The sequence below is a fragment of the Desmodus rotundus genome, chromosome 1 (assembly GCF_022682495.2).
Source record: "Desmodus rotundus isolate HL8 chromosome 1, HLdesRot8A.1, whole genome shotgun sequence".
NCBI lineage: Eukaryota > Metazoa > Chordata > Mammalia > Chiroptera > Phyllostomidae > Desmodus > Desmodus rotundus.
This window is the reverse complement of record NC_071387.1, coordinates 164074798-164097862: the sequence shown is the minus strand read 5'-3', so window position 1 is coordinate 164097862 and position 23065 is coordinate 164074798. Positions and strand designations below refer to the sequence as shown.

The 23065-nt window shown below is 39.0% G+C and overlaps 1 protein-coding gene and 1 pseudogene across 1 annotated transcript in view; both read right to left on the bottom strand.

Moving 5' to 3' along the window:
• Nucleotides 1-11035: 11035 nt before the first annotated feature.
• LOC112307534 (large ribosomal subunit protein uL23 pseudogene) lies at nucleotides 11036-11543 on the bottom strand (annotated as a pseudogene).
• A 5149-nt stretch (nucleotides 11544-16692) lies between these two features.
• TBCA (tubulin folding cofactor A) overlaps nucleotides 16693-23065 on the bottom strand; it is a 76497-nt gene continuing 70124 nt past the window's right edge. The window contains exons 3-4 of the mRNA XM_024563501.4: nucleotides 18904-18990; nucleotides 16693-16949 (exon numbers count right to left, since the gene is read on the bottom strand). Coding sequence (XP_024419269.3) covers nucleotides 16869-16949; nucleotides 18904-18990 — 168 coding nt within the window. The 3' untranslated portion in view covers nucleotides 16693-16868. The remainder of the gene's footprint in view (nucleotides 16950-18903; nucleotides 18991-23065) is intronic.

Genomic DNA, 23065 nt, shown 5'->3' with positions numbered 1-23065 from the left:
GCGGGTCCCCAGGGGGCTGGAGGATGGAGGCTGCAGAATGGAAGGCCCCACGTGAAAAAACCAACGTAATACATTTACAAGTTTGAAAAAATCCACTCGCCAGTTGTTTGACAGACTTATCAAAGCATTTGAAAAAAGTTAGTGATGGATTTATAAAAACCAAAAAAAAAAAAACCCCGAGGCTATTACTAACTACAAGATAAATAAATAATGGGGGGAATTAAATATATAGTCAAAGTATATTAATGGATTAAGAGAGACATATCATCAGCTATCATTATGGAAAGTCAATAAATGCTCCTGTAAGACACTAAGAATCAAGCCATTTAAGCCTATTGGTTAGAAATGGGGAGGTAAAGAATGGAGGAAGCAGAAGAATCAGCTAAAGCTATTTCTGGGGAGTGAGACAGGGAGGACGTAGGAGTCTGTTATGTTTTGTAGCATTTTAATATTATTTTATTTTTAAAAACTTCATATATTATTACAAATAATTACAAGTAATGATGTTAATATAGATAAAGTACAAAGAGAGTTGAGAGGACAGTGTATACTTCCAGAAGGCTTCTTGGAGGGGTTGGGATTTTCGTTGCTCCTTGAAAGATTGTTACAGAGTCTAGTACGGTAATACTAGCTTCTTTTCATTTCCAGGATGAGGAGGCGTTTAAATAAATAAATAAATCGATTGGTTAGGGAAACTGACCTACAGAGAGGTTATAACCAATGGTGCTGAAAGTATTGTCTGTGGACCAGCACCTTCAGCAATATCTGGGAACTTGTTAAAAGTTAGAACTTGGCAGGATGGAGGTGTAGGTAAACGCGACTGGCCTCCTCGCACAACCACAGCAAAAATTACAACTAACACAAATATCACCCAGAATCATCAGAAAATAAAGCTGCATGGAAGTCCGACAACCAAGGAATTAAAGAAGCCACATTCATCCAGAAGGGTAAGAGGCACAGAGATGTGAAGAGGCATGGAGACATGGAACAAGCAGTCCCACACGCATGTGTGGTGGATAAAAATTGGGAGGGACACTTCAGGAGTGAGGTATCCCAGCCCCACAGCAGACCTCCCAGCCCAGGGTTCCAGTGCCAGAAAGTAAGTCCCCATAACTTCTGGCTATAAAATCCAGTGGGGTTTGGGCAGCAGAATAAACTGCATCCTCTTAAAGGGCCTGCAGTGGACTTAAGACTCATGCAAACCCACCCCCTCTGGGATTTAGCACCAAGGCAATAGCTGGAAGCGTACCAGTGGCACAGAGGAAGAAAGTGAAGTTGAAGCAGGGTGCAGCCAAGAGGAGGGCCCCAAGAAGGGATTTGTAATGGGGTCCAGAACTCAAGGTGTCCAGGAAATATTAGAAAATATATATATATGATGTCCTCACCCCCACAAGCCTGAGCCAGGGGGGATGGGATACATGGGACAGGGCCATTCAGAGCTGTTTTGGGAGCAAGAGCTTTGCAGCTAACCCCTGGCACGGTCATTTAACATATCTATAACCTTTAACTGGTTTCATGCATGTGTTAAATAGCTGTGGCCATGCTTTGAGCCAGGGGGATGGGAGCGAATTCCACCCAAGATAGGACTGGGAAGCAACTCCCCCTGGTTCCAGGGCCTGCGTGAGAGCGTGGAGATGATTGGCTCCATGCCATGGGGCCACACCTGCCCAGACTTACTATGGCAGCCCAGTAAAGCTGGAAGAATACAGGGATACTGGCAGGTGCAACTGACTGTAGGAAGAGTCAGAAATGGGCCTGCAAAGGAAGATGGGCACTGGGGTTTAAACCTAGGCACGGCAGCCATAGAGAGAGAGGGCCACGAGGATCTGAGAGGGAAAGAGAGAAGGCCACAAGGTTTTGAGGGGAAAAGAGAGGGCCACGAGGATCTGAGAGGGGTAAAAGGAGAGGGCCATGAGGTTTTGAGGGGAAAAGAGAGGGCCACGAGGATCTGAAGTAAAAGGAAGAGGACCACACGGTTCTGAGAGGAAAAGAAAGGAGGACCATGTGGTTCTGAAGGAAAGGAAGAGGACCACGAGGTTCTGAAGGAGAGTAGAGAGGACCACGAGGTTTTGGAGTGCTTCTTTTTGCCACACAGCTTAGGCAGCAGGAGAGACTTTGCAGCCATAGAGAAAGGGGAGAGAGGACTCTTGCTGGTGGGCCATGAGAAGGTGCCACATGGCTTTGGATTAAGTGGAGATTGCAGCAGCCACCCAGCTGATGGTGCCAGGAGCCTGAATCACGGACTTCTACTTCTTTTCCTGAGACACGGTACCCCAGACTGGGCACAGGGAGAGGGAAGGACTGTGCATCTGTGGGTATTCTAAAGGACTTTAGTATCTTATTGAAGACATTAAGTCATTACTCTAAGTTTGTGTAACTTTTAAATAAACAATTCCTTTCCTTTTCACCAGTCTCTGGCATTGAGAGATGTTTTTCCTCTGGTGGTGGGCATTTCGAACCTAGCAGGTGTGTGTGGGGGGAGGTACTTCCAGAGACAGAAAGGGGGGATCCTTTCTGTAATAATTTATCGTGAACCACCCCCTGTCCTTGCTCTGTAACAAAGTGACTGGTGTCAGGGTGAGGGCCAGGAGACAGCTTCCTCCCAGACAAAACTCCAGAGGCCAGGCAGTGGCACTGTCTCCTCTCTGAGCCCTCCCCCACGCAGAGTCACAGAGCAGTGACCCAGGTTGCCCCAACCTGGTGATTGCCTAAGGCTCTGCTTCATCCAACTTACAGGTGAGATTTCCTACAACAAGCCATGCTACTCAGACAGGAAGTCAAAGCAGCTCTACCTAATACACAGAAACAAACACAGTGAGGCTTCCAAACGAGGAGACGGAGAAATATGACCCAAATGAGAGAGCAGATTAAAACTCCAGAAAAAGAACTAAATGAAATGGAGATAAGCAATCTATCAGATACAGATACAGAGTTCAAAACACTGCTTCTTAGGATGCTCAAGGATCTCATTGGGTACTTCAATGGCATAAAAAAGACCCAGCCAGAAATGAAGGTTGTACTAAGTGAAATAAAGAAAAATTTACAGGGAGCCAACAGTGGAGGAGATGAAGCTGAGTATCAAATCAATGATTTGGAACATAAGGAAGAAAAAAACATTCAATCAGAACAGCAAGGAGAAAAAAGAATTAAAAAAAAATAACAAGAACAGGCTAAGGAGCCTCTGGGACATCTTCAAATGTACCATCATCCAAATCATAGGGGTGACAGAAGGGGAAGAGGAAGAAATTGAAAAGTTATTTGAAAGAATAATGAAAGAAAACTTCCCTAATTTGGTGAAAGAAATAGACACACAAGTTCAGGAAGCAAAGAGTCCCAAACAAGATGGACCCAAAGAGGACCACACCAAGACACATCATAAGTAAAATGCCAAAGTTTAAAGATAAAGAGAGAATCTTAGAAGCAGCAAAAGGAAAGGAGACAGTTACCTACAAAGGAGTTCCCATAAGACTGTCAGCTGATTTCTCAAAAGAAACTTTGCAGGCAAGAAGGGGCTGGAAAGAAGTATTCAAAGTGATGAAAAGCAAGGACCTACTCTACACATCAAAGCTATTATTTAGAAAGGAAGGTCAGATAAAGTGCTTCCTAGATAAGGTCAAGTTAAAGGAGTTCATCATCACCAAGCCATTATTACAAGAAATGTTAAAGGGACTAATCTAAGAAGAAGATCAAGACTACAAACATTAAAATGGCAATAAATTCAGAACTATCCACAATTGAATATAAAAAACAAATTAAGCAAATGAGCAGAACAGAAACAGAACCATAGATATGGAGATCACATGGAGGGTTATCAGTGGGAGGGTGAGGGGGAGAAGGGGGGGGAAGGTGCAGGACTTAAGAAGTACAAATTGGTAGGTACAAAATTGACAGGGGGATATTAAGAACAATATAGGAAACACAGGATCCAAGGAACTTATATGCATAACTCAAGGACATGAACTAAGGGGTGGGGGGATTGCTACAGGAAATGAGTAGTACTGGGCAGGGGTGGGCAAAGGGGGAACAATTGGGACAACTGTAATAGCATAATCAATTATATATATATATATATATATTTAAGATTTATTTATTTTTCAGGGAGAGGGGAAGAGAGGGAGAGAGGGAGAGAAACATGGATGTGAGAGACAAATATCTCGCATGCCCCCAGCTGGGGACCTGACCTGCATACAGCCCAGGCATGCAGCCTGACCCGGAATCAAACCGGTGACCTTTTGGTTCACAGGCCAGCACTCAATCTACTGAGCCACACCAGCCAGGGCCAATAAAATATATATATTTTAAAAAGTTTGAACTTGTTACAGTAGATATTGTGAATTCTCAGGCCCTACACGGACCTATTGAATCAGAAATTCTGTGTTTTAATAAACTCTCCAGATGAGTCTGATGCACACTCAAGTTTGAAAACTATTGGGTTAAACTATCATCCCAGGGTAGCAGTTAGGTATTAAAAAAAAAAAAAGCTAAATCCAAAGGGGACTTTACTCATCACATAATCATATCTTTCATTTTAAGGAAGAGAAATGGAGACCCAGAAAACTTAAATGATGTGACTGCCAGGGTGTCAGCAGCCATTTTGGGGCCAGAGTGAAGGCAGTACCAATAGGCTGGAAACAATTGGGGAAAAGAATACAGACAAAAAGGGGAGATAGCCTGAGGTCTAAAACACATCATTAATGTGCGGTTCAGAGTTCAGAAATTGCTCTTCCCGGACTTCTAGTTGTGTGGGACACTTAGTAATCGTTATTGTATAAATCAGCATTGGGCAAGTGTTTTGTTACTCACAGCTGAACACATTCTACGTGATCCAGGGGTCTTCTGAAAAGTCTAAACTTTTTTCATTTTATCTCCTACTAGAGCTGATTTGGACAGCTGTGGCCGCATATTATATAAAACCCAAACTGAAAGATTTCTGTCGGCCCCTTCCTCTGGTCTCCCCAAAGACCTTCTATGACTCTGATTCTGACACCAATTCTGACTCGTGGTTTGTTTTTTTCCCCCTGCACCACCAAGCAGTTCTCCAACACCAGCTGGGTATCCTACAATTCAACTCAGTTCTGATGCTGCCTGGAGACGGCATCAGACCCACAGGCTAAGGGCTCAGTCTTAGAAGACCGGCCTCACTCCCCACCACTTCAGGTGCCAGCCACAAGCCCAGGTTGTCACCTGTGCTTCTGATTGAACAGCTATCGACTGGAGATTCCAATGGCTCCCCAACTTGGGTTTGATTAATTTGATAGAATAGCTCGTAGAACTCAGAAAAACATTTTACTTACTAGATCACCAGCTTATAACAGAGGAACACCCAGAGGGAAGGCATACACAGGACAAGGTGTAGGCGCAGGGGTGTCCAGCCTTTTGGCGTCTCTGGGCCACATTGTAAGAAGAGTTGTCTTGAGCCACACATTAAATACACAAACACTAATGAAAACAAACAAACAAAATCTCCTATTTTAAGTAAATTTACAACTTTGTGTCGGGCCGCCTTCACAGCCATCCTGGGCTGCATGCGGCCTGCAGGCCACATGTTGGACACCTCTGGACAGAGCCCGCAGCCTCCACGTCCTCTGCAAGTGTGCCACTCCCCCAGGCCCCCCGTGTGCTCACCAACAGAGGAGATCTCCAAACCCCATCCTTGTGGGGGTTTACAGCAGCTTTAATTACGTAGGTGTGATTGATTACCATTGGCCACTGGTGAGTGATTTAAGCTTGAGCCCTCTCCCCTCCCCGCAGGTCAGTGAGTAGGACTGAAAGGTCCAACCCTCCAATCACATTGTTGTTTTCCCTGGCAACCAGTCCCCATCCCTCATGCTTTCCAAAAGCCACCCCATTTCTTTTTATTTTTAAATATTTTACTTTAAACATTTTTGATTGTTGTTCAATTACAAAAACTCAGGTGTGGTTTGTTAAGAATATTGAGACATTTTTATTCTCTTATCCCTTAGGAAATTCCAAGGGTTTTAGGAGCTCTCTCCCAGAAGCAGGCACATGGAGGCCAAATATGTATTTCTTATTATGTGTATATCACCATGAACTGTAACTAAAGCGCTCGGTCAACTGCACTGTAAGGATTAGTTATTGGATCGTGAACTTCTCCACTTTGTATTCCCAGAGCCTAGCACGGCGCCTGGCACACAGGGTGCGGAATGAACGGTTGTGTCACGAACAGATGGAGAATGGGTTCTAACTCAGTGTTCGTGTGACAGATCAGCGTGCGGCTGCTGCTCCTCTTTTATGTGGTCTACACACCCAGCGGTTTCCTCGCCCAAGAGTTTTTTAATTCCCCTGTTCTACTTACAAATAGCTTAATAATTTCATTTTCAAGGCAGCCTTTCTCCTGACAGAAACATGTAGCTTTTGCTCTGAATTGTAATTTTCCCATCACCCCTGAGATGTCCATACCTTTGTCTTTGGTGGGAGTGGATGTGAAAGGTGGATATTCGGGAGAGAGCGACCCCTAAATGGAATTAAGCTGCAAACTAAACTATGCTCCACCAAGACTCAGGGGAGAACAGGGTTTGGAACGGGCCGGAGGGAAAGGCAGGTGGAGGAACCAGGGCGGTGGTATCAGCTGGCTTTCGAAGCTGTGTAAAGTCTCTGTTAAGTGGGCAAGACATATCCAGGGCCAACCCAAGCCTAAGTTACAGTGCGTAGGATCCTTACACCCCAAATCTTTAAAAAGGAGGTCACTTATCAGAGTACTTAGAGCAGGCTCTGCTTTACTCTCCCTGGGGCTTTCTGATCAGGAAGGAGACTGTGGGGCTGACAGCTGCCATCCTCAGGGATGTTGGCTGGGGGGTGGGGGGAGGGAGTCCCCGTTTCAAAGGGCGAAGAGCTTTCCAAAGGGAGTGTTTGGAGCTGGCAAAGACACTGACAGATTATTTTCCTCAGTATTGTCTTGTGTCCACTTTACTTCCAGGCTCAGCATAACTCATTAGAAAATCACTTGCCTTTCAAAGGAGAAGAGATGCCAAGCGCTGTCTCTGTTCCTGAGATAACCTAACAAGTGGCAATTTTGGGCAGTGCCACATTCTCCAGCTCAGCCTATCACTTTCACGACAGGCCCCATGCCTGTTCCCACTGCAGCTGAAACAGGCCCAGGGGACACTCCCTGCAGGTGAACCTGCTGTGCTTCCAGCCTCTGTAACCCTGCGCCCCGGGGTCCAGCAGCACCTGCGGTTGTTGGTCTCTGGTTGCTTCACCTTCTCCTGTTTCAACTCTTCTATCCCGCACAAAACTAAATCCCTGCACTGAATTTTCTTTAGGATTTCTCTTAAAGCCTCTTTGAAACACGTGGTTTCTGTTTCCCTGGTGGAACCCCACTGAGAGAAGCACCTGTGTGTGAAGTCATGGTATGTCGTTGTCATCTGAGACCTGTACGGTCGTCACCCTGTTTCTACCTCTGTGGGAATTACAACTCCGATTAAGTCACTGGTCCAAGTTCACATGGGTCATAAAAGACAGAGCAGGGCTCAGGACGAAGGCCGAGTCACTCTCTGTACAATGCATGTTTTTAAATATTCAACACCGACAGTCCACATCTCGTCTATGAACTTGGGGAGTGAGCTCTAAGTGTGAGGGTCCAGGTGGTCTGCTATTTCCTCTGGCTAGACTATCTCAGGTCTTGATTTCAAGCTCATTTTCCTGAGGAAGTCTCCTCTATCACCTTAGTCGACACTGAACGCCCCCATCCTTGTGTTCTTAAAGCCCCGAGGACTTGTTCTGTCCCCCATTTTATGTTGTATTTGCTTGTCTGCTGTTGTCTTTCCTGCCACACCGAAGTTGCGGGGAGAAGGGACTGTATCTCTTTTTATTCGCCGTCCCATTCCCGTCACCTTGCACAACGAACATTAGATGAATACATGCACGGATCACTCTTAGACACAAGGGGCAGGGTGTCACTCTGCTCTTCAAACCTTCGAGTCTTCACATTGCCTGAGTCATAAAGCCCAAGCTTCCCGCTTGGCTTCCAAGAACCTTCAAAACCTAGCCTGACCACCTGTCCATGCTTTCCCCCATGACTCGCCAACCCAGCAAGCCCTCCGCTCCACGCAGCCCAGTAACTTTGCTACTTCCCTTGATCCCCTTAGATGCACAGTGCTAAGAAGCACTGTCAGAACTGCTCGCCTTCCCTACTTACATCCCTCCATCCTCCAGGGCTCACCCTTCACTTTGTTCCCAGATAACTCTATTCCTGTCTTAAAACTCTTATCATCCTATCTTTTAGTTGTTTATTTCAGCATCAGAATACCATCCCTCATCTACCTACAAGTAGTGCAGGGGCAGAGCCTTGCATGATAGAAGCTAAAAAAATGTCTGATGCTTGCTTTTCCTGCCTCACTTGCCAAAGGGAAGGCATGAGCCCATAACCTTGGCTCCACCAATCAGAAAGATTCACCCTAGGCTTTGAAATGGGAGCTGGTGTTGTAGAGGGTGGAGGCAGCTGGACACTTTCTCTGGAGGTGATGGTGGTGGCGATACCAAGATGGAGCTCCTACGACAGGCTTTGTCCAGCGTCCAGGGATAGCAGTGTAGACAGAACTGATGGTTCTACTGTCCTTCTGGGATCCATGCTGAAGTATAATTTGGGGACTGTTGTAGCTGAGACCTGTGATTTGAATGTCCCTAGAATTTTTGGCAGCTGGAATTAAATAATTTAATTCTTAATTAGGCCTTCATTCACATTAACTGCTCTTTCTGCTCAACTCCTTCTGTTCTCCTGAACATAGTCGTAAGTTCCTGATGTCTCTTTGGCAAGCAGGAGGAGACCACTTCAGGAGCGTGAGGAGAATCTGTGAGTTTGTTTTGCAGAAGAGTGTCTTCCAGGTAGCTGTGACCAGCTGCTGATGTCCAGGAGTCTGATGCCACAAAGTGTTTTCTGTGACTAAAAAACACGGGCTTCTCTCTCAGTTCCCTGAAACTCCCCCTCCTGTACCCCCTAGCCACATAAAAACTACCTACTTTTGTTTTTTAGGAGAGACAGATTTCAGAGATCTTGCCCTCTGATGCTCACTTTGGCCAAATGGAATAAACTTTTCTCTATCTCCAACAACCATTGACTCAGTGTTTTAGCCTATCAGAGCACTGGGTACTTGAACCTGAGTTTTGGGAGGTAACATATTCTTTTTTTTTTTTAAGTTTATATATTATAAAGATTTTGTTTATTTACTCCTGGAGGGGAAGAGAGAAAGAGGAGAGGAACATCAATGTGCAAGAGATACATCAATTGGTTGCCTCTTGTATGCCCCCAACTGGGGGCCTGGCCCACAACCCAGGCATGTGCCCTGACTGGTAATCAAACCAGCAACCTTTCGGTTCACACTCCAGCACTCAATCCACTCAGCCACACCAGCCAGGGCTAGAGGTAACATATTCTTAACTGCTTACCCCTGAGCCTGGTCTTTCAGTCCTCCCAATGATTTAGTGAGATGCCCAATATTCTTTTTTATAGAAAAAGATAAAAAAGATTAACGCCCCCAGCTTTATTGCTGTATAATTGATGTACAATAAATAGTGTATATTTAAACTGTAAAACTTGTTTTGTCTTGTGCATAAACCTGTGAAACTATGACCACCATCAAGATAGGTGAATTTACACATCACTCCCCAAAGTTCTCCATACCTCTTGTAATCTTAAGTGCCTGCAGCCACTTCAGCACTGGGAGAGTTCTGAGATGAAAGAGAGGAACACAAGCCTTTTGAGCCAGTCTTTAAAGGAGCCACCAGACAGTTCAAAACAAATCATTAAAAGTTCGTGTTAATTGAGTTCAGTCTGCTCCCTCTGCTGCTGGTACCAGTGCCAGGAACATGCGCTGTTATTTACAAGACAACCACAGAGCTGGGGAGTAGAGGATAGGGCCAGGGTAAATTAAAACGCCACAGAGCTGTTTTTGCTCACTTCGCCAGTTTTGTTTGAGCATGAAGCGGTGACTCCAAGACCCTTTACATATGGAAGTCCCCCTATTTTTTTACTATATTAAAAACATTAAGCTGCTATTAAAATCATTAATTTCCTATCCCAGTTCGATGTTCATCATGTAATTTAGTTTTATTTTGAAATAGACATTTCTAAATGTTTTATTTAGCAAAATCTATTCTTTTTATGCGTAGACACTTTCCATTCCAAGATTAAATATTAACTAAAATATTCTTAGTTTTTTATGTTTTTGTTTTTTACATTTAACTCTGTACAATTACAGTGGCTTATCTCGGCTTTTACTTTTGCTTCCTATGACTCAGTGTCTGCAGGGCAACACTATTTTTAAACAATGATAATGAAACCATGTCACTCCTTGGCTTAAAATTCGTGTGGACTCTCATTGGAATGAGTTTACAACACCCTATACATCATTCGCTTGGCTCCTGTCCCACAGGTTCTTAGGGTTCACCTAGCACCTTCTTCACCTTGGGTTTCATACTAGCTGTTCTCCCTGCTGAGTTTCTGCTTCAGAGCTCAGCTTAAATGTCACCTCTTTAGGAAGCCCTTGCCCGATAACCTAGTTGTTCTACACCAAAGCATTTTGTTGTTTCTTTTCACAGAACATATTACTATTTGATTATCTCCTGTCAATCTCCATGAGTTGTGTGCTCCCCAAGAGCAGAGATGTTTGCCTTGCTCACCGTTGTACCCCAGCTCCAAAACAGTGTCAGGCTGGTAGTAGAGGCTCCAGAAATATTTGTTATATAAATTTAATTCTTTAATCTATTTAAACTGTATTTTGTTGTGTGCGATGAGGTATCTCTTTTTATTTTTCTCAATAGGTAACTGACTTTCCTAATTCCGTTTATTACTCGTCTTTTACTACTAACTTGAGATGCCACCTCTATCAGATACTTGCGCACTGATACATACTCTGGGCTGCTTTGGGTTTCTATCTGTTCTACCACCCGCCAGTTTAATCTTATGCTGGTCTCACTGTTTTCAATTCGGTAGTTTTAAGTTTCAGCTTCCAATTGCTTTACCTCCTACATTACCTCCTATCCTCCTTATTAATTCTTTTTTTTTTTGTATAAAATTTTTATATTTAGAATTAGCCAGCTGGACTCAGTTTAGATGACCCCAATTTTGTTGGCAACACCCAAAGCATCACAGTCTGGAGCCAGTTGAACATATGCCTTCTTCTCCCCATCAGGCCTGGTCAGGGTGTTGACCTTGGCCACATCAATATCATACAGCTTCTTCACAGCCTGTTTGATCTGGTGCTTGTTGGCCTTGACATCCACAATGAACACAAGTGTATTGTTGTCTTCTATCTTCTTCATGGCTGACCCAGTAGTCAGGGGGAACTGATGATGGCATAGTGGTCAAGCTTGTTTCTCCTGGGGGCGCTTTTCCAAGGATATTTAGGCTGCCTTTGGAGCCGCAGTGTCTTAGGCCTCCTGAAGGTGGGTGACGTGCGGATCTTCTTTTTTTTGTGGCTGTGGACACCTTTTAGCACTGCTTTCTTTGCCTTCAAAGCCTTTGCCTTGGCTTCGGCTTTGGGAGGGGTAGGGGCTTCCTTCTTCGCTTTGGGCGCCATCTTCATGAAAAAGGTAATTCTCCCTCTTCAAGATTTTTCTTGGATAGTCTCACATTTATTTTTCTCTCTGTAATTTTGATTGTTGTGCATGTGTGTGTGTATTTGTGAATTGCCAGCTTTAAAATACTCTCACCAAGTGTTAGACGTCCTATTTCTCTATACTCTCACTTCATAGTATCAATTCAAAATTCTTTGATGATTAGTTTCACCAATGTTTTCTTCTAGCGTTTTTGTTTTATTTTGAATTTTTTTTACTCAGTTGAAATTTGTTTTGGTGTGAGAGGTGAAAGATTCCACTTTATTTCCCTCCCAAATGGTTAGCCAGTTATCCCAATATGATTTATTAATCAGGGGTCTGAAATAACTTTTATCACATACTAAATTTCCATATACATATTTGTGTTTGCTGCTGGACTCTATGTTCTCTGCTCTCTCATTTTTTATCATATGTTTAATTATTGCAACTTGACAAATTTTAAGAGTGAGCAGAGCTAGTTACCCTGCATCACTATTCTTTTTCATATCCCCTTCCCAGCCATTCTTATGGCTGGGAAACATATTTTTTTAATTTGGATTTTAGAGTAATTTTCTAAGATTCTCTCCTCTCTCCAAATCCTGTTGCATTCTATTTCATTGAATTTACAGACTGACATAGGGAGAAATCACATTTTGACAATTGTAACTTTCCATACATAGTACAATTCATCTTAAAAAATGTCTTCTATGACTCAAAGGGATTTATTTTTCTATTATATTTGGTTATTGCTGGCATATAGAAAAGTTTTGGATTCTATGTGTATCTATGACTGCTTTAACAAAGTAACACAAACTAAGTGACTTTAAAAAACAGAAATTAACTGTCTCACCATCCAGGAGGCTAAAATTCTGAAATCAAGGTCTTGGTTGAGCCATACTCGCTCAAGATCTAAGGAGAATCTTTTCTGTGCCTCACTCTTAGCTTCTAGCGTCACCGTTATCCCTTGGCTTGCAGCCACACAAAGCCAGTCCTGCCTGTGTCGTCACAGTCTTACTAGCGTCAGTCACATTAGGTGAGGGCCTACCCTACTCTAGGATGACCTCATCTTAACTGATATCTGCAAGGACCCTATTTCCAAGTAAGGTCATGTTCTGAGGTAGTAGGGGTTAGGATTTCCACTTATCTTTTGGGGGGGACTTAATTCACCCATAAAAGCTCTGTATGTCCATTTTGTAACTACCCACTTTAATTTCCTCATTGCTTCTGATTATCTTAAGGGTGACTGACTCATTTGTGTGTTCCTGATACACTTATCGACTACATATGAAAATGCCTTTTTCAATATTTCCATGTTACCCTTTTATCTAATCTCATTGGCTAGTATTTTATCTCATAGGCAACAGGTATTCATCATTCGTCTTTTAAATTTTTGCATTGTTCTTAAACTTTGAATTTGATTACTACTGAAATATTTAAAGTTATCCATTTGCCTTCCTTAATTTGTGAACTGTGTGTTTCTATGCTTTGTCTATTTTTTTTTTATGCTGGGGATTTTTTCCTAATTTGAAAGGGCTCTTTGTGCATTAAAAATATTAATCTCTTGTGACATATATGCACCTTGTCAACTATCCAACAGTCAACAAAAAGCACAAAGGCACAGATCTGTCGTAACAAATTAATTTTACCTTTCTGTGCAACAGTCCAATACAGGAACAAATACCTCTCATATTAGGAGAGCTGTAAGACTAATAGTGGAGTGCAATGTAGATTTATATGAAGCACTCTTGAAAATTTCAAGTACACTAATACTTATAACTTGTTTCATAGTGCACCATTTCTAAACCATTCAATTTCTTTCCAGCTAAAGCACTCAAGAGTATCAAGGACCAAATTATCTGATTAACCCTTTCATGACAAATGCTTAACAGCCCTTGCTCACTCACATGCATGTCAAGTTTACACTGACATTTAAAGGTCCTGACTTGCCATCAAAGAAAGGATTAATCTATCCTTGGTTTATCTAAATGACCAAATAATAAGATTTAAGTGATAACCAGCTGTAGAATATGTCCTTATTAAATTTGATAGGATTTTAAAAAAGCCAAGTAATGTAATGAAGTTTGCAAAGTAATTTAGATTAACCAGGTTTGACTGCTCAATTTGGAAGTGATTCAACGCACAGGTATAGGCGTAGAGACAATTTTTAAATATTAGTCTTTGAATACTCCTGACTGGGAAGTCAAGAAATGTTAAATGAACATTACAATATATTGCTTTAACCAGCCTTCATTACTCTTTACATAAGAGTAATGAAGGAACTGTTTACATGACTTACCCACCTGGTACAGTATAGGATTAAGGAAAGATGACTTTGTTCTTAGGATGTTAATACTTCTCCAGAATGGAAATGTCCCAAAAACCCAGCGTGAAATCTCCTGTCCAAGACTTTGGGGAAGTACTTTGATTTACTAGGACTGACTCCCCATGGGCCAAGAATGTCCAAGTGAGATTCTAGAATTCGGGAATGCTCTTAACAGCATTAAAACTAACCTAGATTTGGTGCCTTTACTCATTTCACACGTTGTATTTCTTTATCCGATTAACTTTCTTACTTAGAAATGTTGTGTCCTTTGCTGTACAAACTATACAAAAAAGTTAGGCTTACTACTTGACTCTGTCACTTACGTGTCTTTGTTCTGCCTATCTATCCTATGGAAGCCATTGTATCGGTCTGTGCCAGGACTAAGAACACCTAACCAATGTTAAGTGATTATACTTGACCATCATGATACTATACCAACAGTGAGTATAACATTCACTTACACAACTGCTCTGAGACCTAAGAAGTATCACAGATGAAAGAACGAACCCATCATTGTATTCTCTCACTCCAAAGGTTAGAGATGTTTTTGCTTTTCACTCATTCTACAAATGTTTATGAGCAACTGCTATTTTGGTTGGGGGTCAGGTGCTGGCAGTAGAGAGAAAAGGCAACATTCCTTTTGGAAATTTCTACCTATTGTTACAGATACAAGGCTTTAAATAAAAGCTTAAAAACAAGTTAATGCTGAATCACTTACAACTGTTCTTATTAATTTAATGTGCCTCTTGGTCACGAAAAATTAAGTGGAATGTGTCAAAAATTCCCAGGAGTAAGCTTTTACAGAATTCTAGGCTTTTTGCTGCTTCTCATCAGTACTTGGAGAGACCCACTATAAAATCTATAGTTGAGGTAGGAATTGTCTGAAGATATGTTTTTTTTTAGCTACCTTGCTTTTTGGCAAGAAAATACTTTTTTTCCAATAATCAAGATTCAGGTCATATGATTTGAGAGACAAAAAAGAAGGGGTGGAGGGGAGACAGAAACATCAATTGGATGCCTCCTATATGCGCCCTGACCAGGGACCAAACCCCCAGCCTTATTAAGGTGTACGGATGATATTCCAACCAACTGGGCCACCCAGTCAGGGCACATTTTTTTTTTTTTAAATGGTGTGTGCTCTTCAAGCTTTAATTGGTCAGAAAACCATTTGCTATGAATACATACAATACTTATGTATTTGGCAAAATACTGAAATGAGATGTTTTACATTAAAAAATAGAAAAATAGTCAAATACTTTCTTTAAATGATATCTCATTAAAAAAAAAAAGGGGCCAAATTGTCGGGTGCTTAGTAATTCCATCTACAAATATTTTCAATTCTCCTTGTACTCAAAGGTCTAATATTGAGCCTCAGTATAAAAATTTACATTGTAATTACAGTTTTTATTTCCACACTCTTCTCCTCTACTAAAATACTTATTAAATGGCATGCAATATGTTTCAAGATGATGACATTTCAATTTAGAAATGCTTCTGATGTATGTTATTCTCTGATGAAGTAATTTTCTGCATGTACAAAGATTTTATAAATGATACATTCTGTGCTTTAAAACAAGAGTAGCCTTTATAAATAATATTAGGAAAGAATACTATTATTTTCCGCTTCTCTAATCTTTTTAACATATTCAATGTTTTGATTTCTAGCAACCATCTTCAACTTCCAAAAATCAGACAAACCACACTATGAGTCTGTAGCTGCAAAAATTCAAGTTTTATTATTGTCTTCAATTATGAGTTTAAAGTTTAAGTGCTATTATTACTATTTTGATTCATTAGGTCACTGCTCATGTTAGGCTGACAATATAAGGCTCACACACATTTTCTAGTAATAGAGGAGAACGTGAGTTGTTATATATATTTTTGGAAAATGAACTCAAATGGTTAGGTAATGGGTTTATAATTATACTGAAAAAATACCTGTGATAAAGCAATGCTCTTTTCCAGTTAATCAAAGATAATTCAGGTTTGGCTATGGCCAGTGTATTCTGGAGTTGGCTCATACCTTCCCAACTCTGTGTTCAGTGATGTAATGTTACTAGCTTGAAAGCAGCCACCGTAGTAGAATTTATACCCCCAAAATCAGTAACAGCTACAACTCAGAGGTTCCTTTCCCATCCTCAAGAGCCATTAAACATTTCCCAACACACCAGTGGCATTAGATGTTATTCCTTCAAAATACAACTCAATTCTTTGTTGCTCAGAGAAATGTGTATTTGAAAATTAAATGGTTGGTGTTTTCTGTATAAATCTGTCTTTCTGGAAAAAAATTTAAATATTTCTTATTAGTAGTGAAAATGATAGACTTTCACTGTGAAAATTTCTGTGAAGTGATAAATATGTGGTTCTTCTATTCTAATCAGGGAGTTGTACCCTATTCACAAGCAAGTGCTCAAAATTTGGATTTTTATCTAAAAAAATAAAATGGTATCCTGTTGTTTCGTTTTTTAATTTTATTTATTTATTTTTAGAGGGGGGAAGGGAGGGAGAAAGAGGGGGAGTGAAACATCAATATGTGGTTTCTTCTCATGTGCCCCCTACTGGGGACCTGGTGCGCAACCCAGTCATGTGCCCTGACTGGAATCGAACCAGCAACACTTTGGTTTGCAGGCCTGCACTTAATCCACTGAGATACACCAGCCAGGGAGGTATCCTGTTTTCAATTCAAACCACACTTACAAAGCAAAATATTTGAACTTCAAATAGAATCTAACAAATTTTAATTCTCTGTCAAAAATGTCTATGATTTAATAATGAAAGTTTAATTAAAATATTTTGTAAAAAAGTATAAAAAACAATTTTATTAGACGAATTCATTTATTTGACACATTAAATTAGGCAAAGAAAAATATATGCAACTACATAAAAAGGATCACATTCTCATACTACTTGAACAAACAGCAGTGGTCAAAAACAATGAATTGCGGAATGAATCCCAGGATTACTTGCAAAAAACACCCTGTACAGAAAAACTTTAGGCTTCTAACTTCACTGAATCCAGTACTAAACGTGCTTCCTTATATTCCTCAGCTTCTTCCAACTCCTTTTCACTCTCCTAAAATGAAATATAATAAAAATAAGTTTATCCTTCTCAAAATTTAGTACTTTGTTGTTTATTTACTCAAGTATTACAAACCATCAATGTAAATCAGCTCAAAAATAAAAAGAAAAAGGATTCCAAGCCTCATCTAAATATATCATCTAAATATAGTGTAATTCTACAGGTTCTTTCCCCGTAGTTCTTTTTTTTACAGGTAAGAGAAGAAATAGATTTGGCTTGGTCTCACTGTATATTCTCATGTCATAAGTGAAAAACATGGTCATCTAAAGCTATTAACATTAAGTAATTGAATAAGAAGAAAAAATTAAAAAAATTTATTCGTATTTTGTCAATACATCATAATACAAAAGGGATTATTATTAATCATGGCCTAAAAGCAAAAAATGACTTCTTAAGGTGTTACATATATGATAAAATTTAGACCAAAATAATTCCAAAGCTACTCACAATTACAAAGATGACTCTGGGGTCATGACAAAGTTAAGTATAATCTTTGTATTAGAAAAGTGAACTTCCTGCTTATTAATGAACATTATATATCCTTCCATAGGGAAACAAAATACTAACATTTTTCCTTTTCTGATATTTAAAGACCGAAATTTTCCTTCAGGTTTATACAAAAAATTTTAACTAATATATTATAGTGGCAACAGATAAATGAAATATTATCATCTAAGTTATTATACATAGCAAATTTTGCTTGGTATTTAATACATAAATAAAGCTATGGTCAGTAATTCAGGTCAGGTCCACAAAAGATGGCAATACAAAAGCAGTTACAGAGCAGAGGGAATAAAATGTGTGTGTTTACGTAATATAAAACTTAAAGCAAAAGGAGTAAGAATTTGCTTAATTCAAACTATAGTAAGAATTTCTTAAACCTCTGCATTACACTTAACATGTCTTTGTTCTCTATCAGGAAATATAAGCTCTTTGAGGGTAGAGTTTATTGCCAAATACATTCTCAAACACATCATCCAAAGACAGTAGTATTTTTTTCAAGCAATTTCTATTAATTTCTTTGCTATTAGATTCATGAGAGAAAAAAATCATTTAAATTATCAGGAAATACAGATGATGCTTCTGTCTCAAGTAGTACTTTAATAGAGTAATTATTTCTTGCTTTCATTTATTCTTTATTTCAAAATCACAGCTTCATTTTTAGCTGTTAAGAAAAGCAATCTTGCCTTTAAAAGGTTCCTATAGATAAATACAGGGTTCTATGTCAAAATTACAGTAAAATGTGAATATTTCTCTCTCCCTCTCTCTCTCCAGATTTAGTCTTGATGCTATTTTGGTGGGAAAACAAATCTCATTCTCCTTCAAAGAATACATATGATCACACTGAAAAAGCCTTGCATTATTTTGTTATATAGTGAACAACTATAAATCAGGAGACAGCTGTGCAGCTAGTAATTAATATTAGCTCAAGAAATAGAAATATGAAATGAAATTAGTAAATGTTAGAATTCATCAAATTACCATCCATATATATTCCAACTGGCTTGTATACAGTATTATGCTTTTTATCTCTACTAGGAAAGAAATAAGATGACTTAATTATTGTTATAATTCTTTTCCTTTTTTTTCCTTTCAAACAATCTACTCACCTTTAATGTGTGAAAAAAGGTCTTCATGTATGAAAACCAAATAATTCAAGATCCTGGGGAACAATATTATTACCATGAATACCTACCGTGTTAACTCAAATATATTTAATTAAGTTTAAATAAATAGAAAAAACATACTGGATATAGTACTTTTACTGGAGGCATAATTTAAAACAAAATTTAAACTCCATTAATTATTCTGAATATATTGGTACCACTGGGTAAATGAACAAAATATGTTACCAACTAGTTTTCATTGTAAAGTATTTTAAAATTTTGATCTTTTACATATCAGATTGAAAAAAATTTAAACATAAGACAGAGAAGTCTTTACTTACTAATATCTGCAGAAGATCAGTGTATGCTGCTTCCAACCTGCGCTGGCAATCTGGGATCATCATCCGGGACTCTTGCAGGATCTCTGCCTATAACAAGAATCTCTGTGAGACAGGCAGAAATGACAGAACTTATGTATTTAGCTTATACCTCTATAAATATCTAAAGTCATTTAGAGGAATCAGAAAAAAAATACGGATATGTAAAACAGTTCAATATTTTAATTTAGTTTTTTTAATTGACTGCTCTGAAAGAGAATGGGAGAGATCTATTTTTGTTGTTCCACCCATTCATACATTCATTGGCTGATTCCTGCATGTGCCCCAACTGGGGGGATCAAACCTGCAACCCCAGCACATCCAAACACCACTCCAACCAACTGAGCCACCCAGCCAGGACTCAATATTTTAATTTAAATTGTGTTTATTAAAAGTCAGAATGACTAACATACTGTAAAATATATGAAGTACAAGTTTTAAATCTAAACCTTTTTGGTAATCACCTTCTTGTGTTAAGTGAAAATTAACTGGAAAAGCTTTTCATAGAGCATTTATTTTAAAAGGCTATTTAAAATAAACTATTTCTCCTGCTGTCACAAAGCACCTTTATCCAAAATGGGATCAGCTGGTTATATAAATATCTCCTGCATCTTTTGAGTAATAAAGAAAAACAGTGTTCAGGTAATATCACATGGAGATAATTACTGCATGAAAAAAGTTATTGAGTTATTGATCACATCGTGTGCACACTGCAGGAGGTTCTCACGGAAAGACAGAGGTAAAGAAAAATGAAAAGCAAAGACCAGCAGGTTCATATTTTTGATGCTTATCATGCATAAAAAGTTATTACTTATCCTTGTGCTTCATTTTAGGAGACAGATTATTCTCCCCATGTAGTTTGAGCCAAATTACTAACCTACTATCCCTCTGAACCTGAACTTCTGCCTCTTCCTAGAGAAGACAGACACTAGAGAATTAAACGCAGGAATTTTATCCCAGCATGTATTTCTGGACTTAAAAATATTCAAAGCTGGACTATAACATATAAAATCATAGAAGAAAAAAATCAAATCAATGACTCGGAAACCCAATCAATAGGAGGATAAATAAGTTAGTTTCAGATGTTGGATCTCAAAAAAGTCTTTTTCTAAAGTAAGTAGGAAGCTTTATTTCCTTAAAACTATACTCAGAAAGAGACACAGAGATCAATTAAGCATCTATTTCCAAATGCTCATGTGTGATCAAATACCTTTGGATAAATGAGTACAAAAACCTGAACTTTTACTAAGATTAATTATCTAGCTCATATAAAATAAAAAGAACAAAAGCATAACTTAATGGCAATTATACTGTATTTTAACAGAAACTTGAGTTAAGTCCTAGTACCTTCTTCCTTTCCCCAACAGTTTTGTCATAGCTCACACTGTAAACAAAATCAGAATTCTAATATACAATGATGCTCTCTCTGTCAGTATTTTCTCAGGTGAAAATCTACTGCTGAGCTTGTAATTCTTTTACTGATAAGGCACAGGTTGAAAATGTCAAATGTAGAATCATGACTTGACTTCACAGCCAAGCATACTATACCTAGATATTTAATTACCACCCCTACATTATTTTTGTGTATCTGGTTAGTCTGAATCCATATGAAAAATCAGTGGCAGGCACATTTCGTTGGGTAAGCAATTCATATTTTCTCCCCTATGGACTTGCCTTGAGAATAGCTTACAGAAATTAAACAAGATAAAATAGAAAGAATAGGTCAAACATACATAAGCCAAAATGTATACTTGTAAACTTTTTAAAAAAGCTTTAGTAAGTTGTCACTGAAATAAACTTTAAACAATACTATCCAAAATAACTTTTATTAATTATTATTTTATTCATTATTATAGAGCAAGAATCATCACTTAGTTTATCAAAAGGGGACTCTGACTTAACGTGGGCCAAAGATTAGTCTCTCCTGTACCCAGCCCCAATTCATTCAATAAGCTTACTATATAGCTGCAGGTTGCCAGGTACAGGGGATACAAAGATGAAAAAGAGAAGGTGTCCATCTTCCAATCCAGTATAGAAGCATAAACATAAAAACAAACATTTGACACTGCTTCTATAAGGCTATGCCAGAGGGAGCTGAAGGCTTCCAGTACAGTGATGACTATGATTTGGAATCCAAAACCACATCTCTTACAAGGCCACAAATCATATATTTTACCTTGTAACAATGAATTACAACTGTCAGAAATAATTTTAAAAGACAGTATATAAGGTATGATTATACAGTAAAGACACCCCTCAAAATACCTTCACTACACTAAATGAGTATTACTTTTCAAAGTGTTCCTTTGGGAGGAAGTCACTCAAATGAATGGTGCCTCTGTTTAAAATATCTGAACAAACTGTCAGTTTATTCTAATGCTGACTATGACAAGACTGAGGTTAGGCCAGAATCTTGACACAGAGTGGGAGGTACAAGGAACCTTATGTGAACACAACAGGATGCAGTCTTACTAATGCCTTATTGTTTAAAAAAAAAATTACGCCTTTTTGAGGATGTTATTCAGGTCAAATGGAAGTTATAGGAGGCTTAGTAAGGCTCAGATTATAACAATGAATAAACAACTGAATTAAAATCTGATTAATTTCCTTTAAAATCAAACATATAAATTGGAGGGAAGACACTCTAATTGGCAGATCGTCATTTTTTCCCCCAGAAAGAAAAGTTCTGTGAGATAATCTGGCCAAGGTTAAGTTCTTCTGCAATTGCTTGATTGGCATAAGGATTGCAGCTTCTTTAATAATCCAGATCATACATCCAGGGCTGACTCTAACTGTAATCTACAGACACTCTAACATTGGATACTGGCTGCTTCTGGAACCAATGGTAACTGCCAAACAGAGCTCCAGAGAAGTCCAGAGATAACTGAACAATGGTTATGTCTTTTCTTTTATATTGTGGTAAAATGGCCATGTGTTAATAAACATGTTGATTAATCCATTTGACAACAAAAGAAAGAATGAAAATGGCAACTATATGAGGATTTGTTAAGTAGCTTGACTGCAGTGAATAGTTCACAATGTACACATATGTCAAATCATCAGGTTGCACACCTTAAATATATATAATTGTAAACAGTCAACTATACCTCAATAAAGCTGAATGGGAAAAGATATAAAGATACTCTTGACAGAAAGACAGAGAATCACAGAGTCAGAAAGGACATAGTGGTCATCTAGTCCAGTCTCAATTTACATATAATAAAGTCAAATCTCAGAGTGATAAGCTAGTTGACAGGGTCTGAGTTACAGCCCATGACTTTGATTTCAACTCTTAGCACGTGAATTAGTGGTAGTGGTAACCAGTGTCCACTATGGCCCCCAATGACCCTCACCTTCTAGAATTCTTGCCCTTGGGCAGCCACTTCTCATAATGAATTTGGGTTGGCCCTGTGTGACCAATGGAATGTAGTGGAGGTGGAATTCTCAGACTGAAGATCTGAGGTTAGGTCTTAAAAAGCCTTACAGTTTCCACATGGATTCTTGGAATGCTTTCTTTTGGGAACCCTTTTCTCAAATTAGAAGAAATTCATTTGACTTGTGTTTAAGGTTATTGCTGATTAGTTAAGGATGTAAGAAGAATCCCATGGGTCAAAAATAATCTGGTTCCTTCAACCCTAACAATAACAATAATTATTTTAAATATAAATGGTCTAGATTTCACCAGCTATAAGACAGACATTCACGGATTAGATCCAACGTTTTAGAGTCCACAAAGAAATTCACTCCAACAGAACAAAATAGATTGAAAATAAAAGGATGTAAAAAGAAATGTCATGCATTAAACATTAAACAAAGGAGTGGCTCTATTAATGTTGGATAACTGGATAGACTTCAGAGCAAAAAAACTTAGGAAAAAAGAGCATTATACAATGATAAAATGATCAACACACCCCCCCCCCAAGAAGACACAGTGATCCTAAATGTGTATGCACTAAACAAGATAGTTTCAAAATACAGAAAACAAAAACTGATAAAACTAAGAGTCAAATCCACAAATATATTTGGGGATTTCAATATCCCATAGAAGTACTAGACAAAAAAAAATCAGCAAAGATATAAAAGAACTGAACAATACCATCAACCAATAAGATCCAATTGACATTTA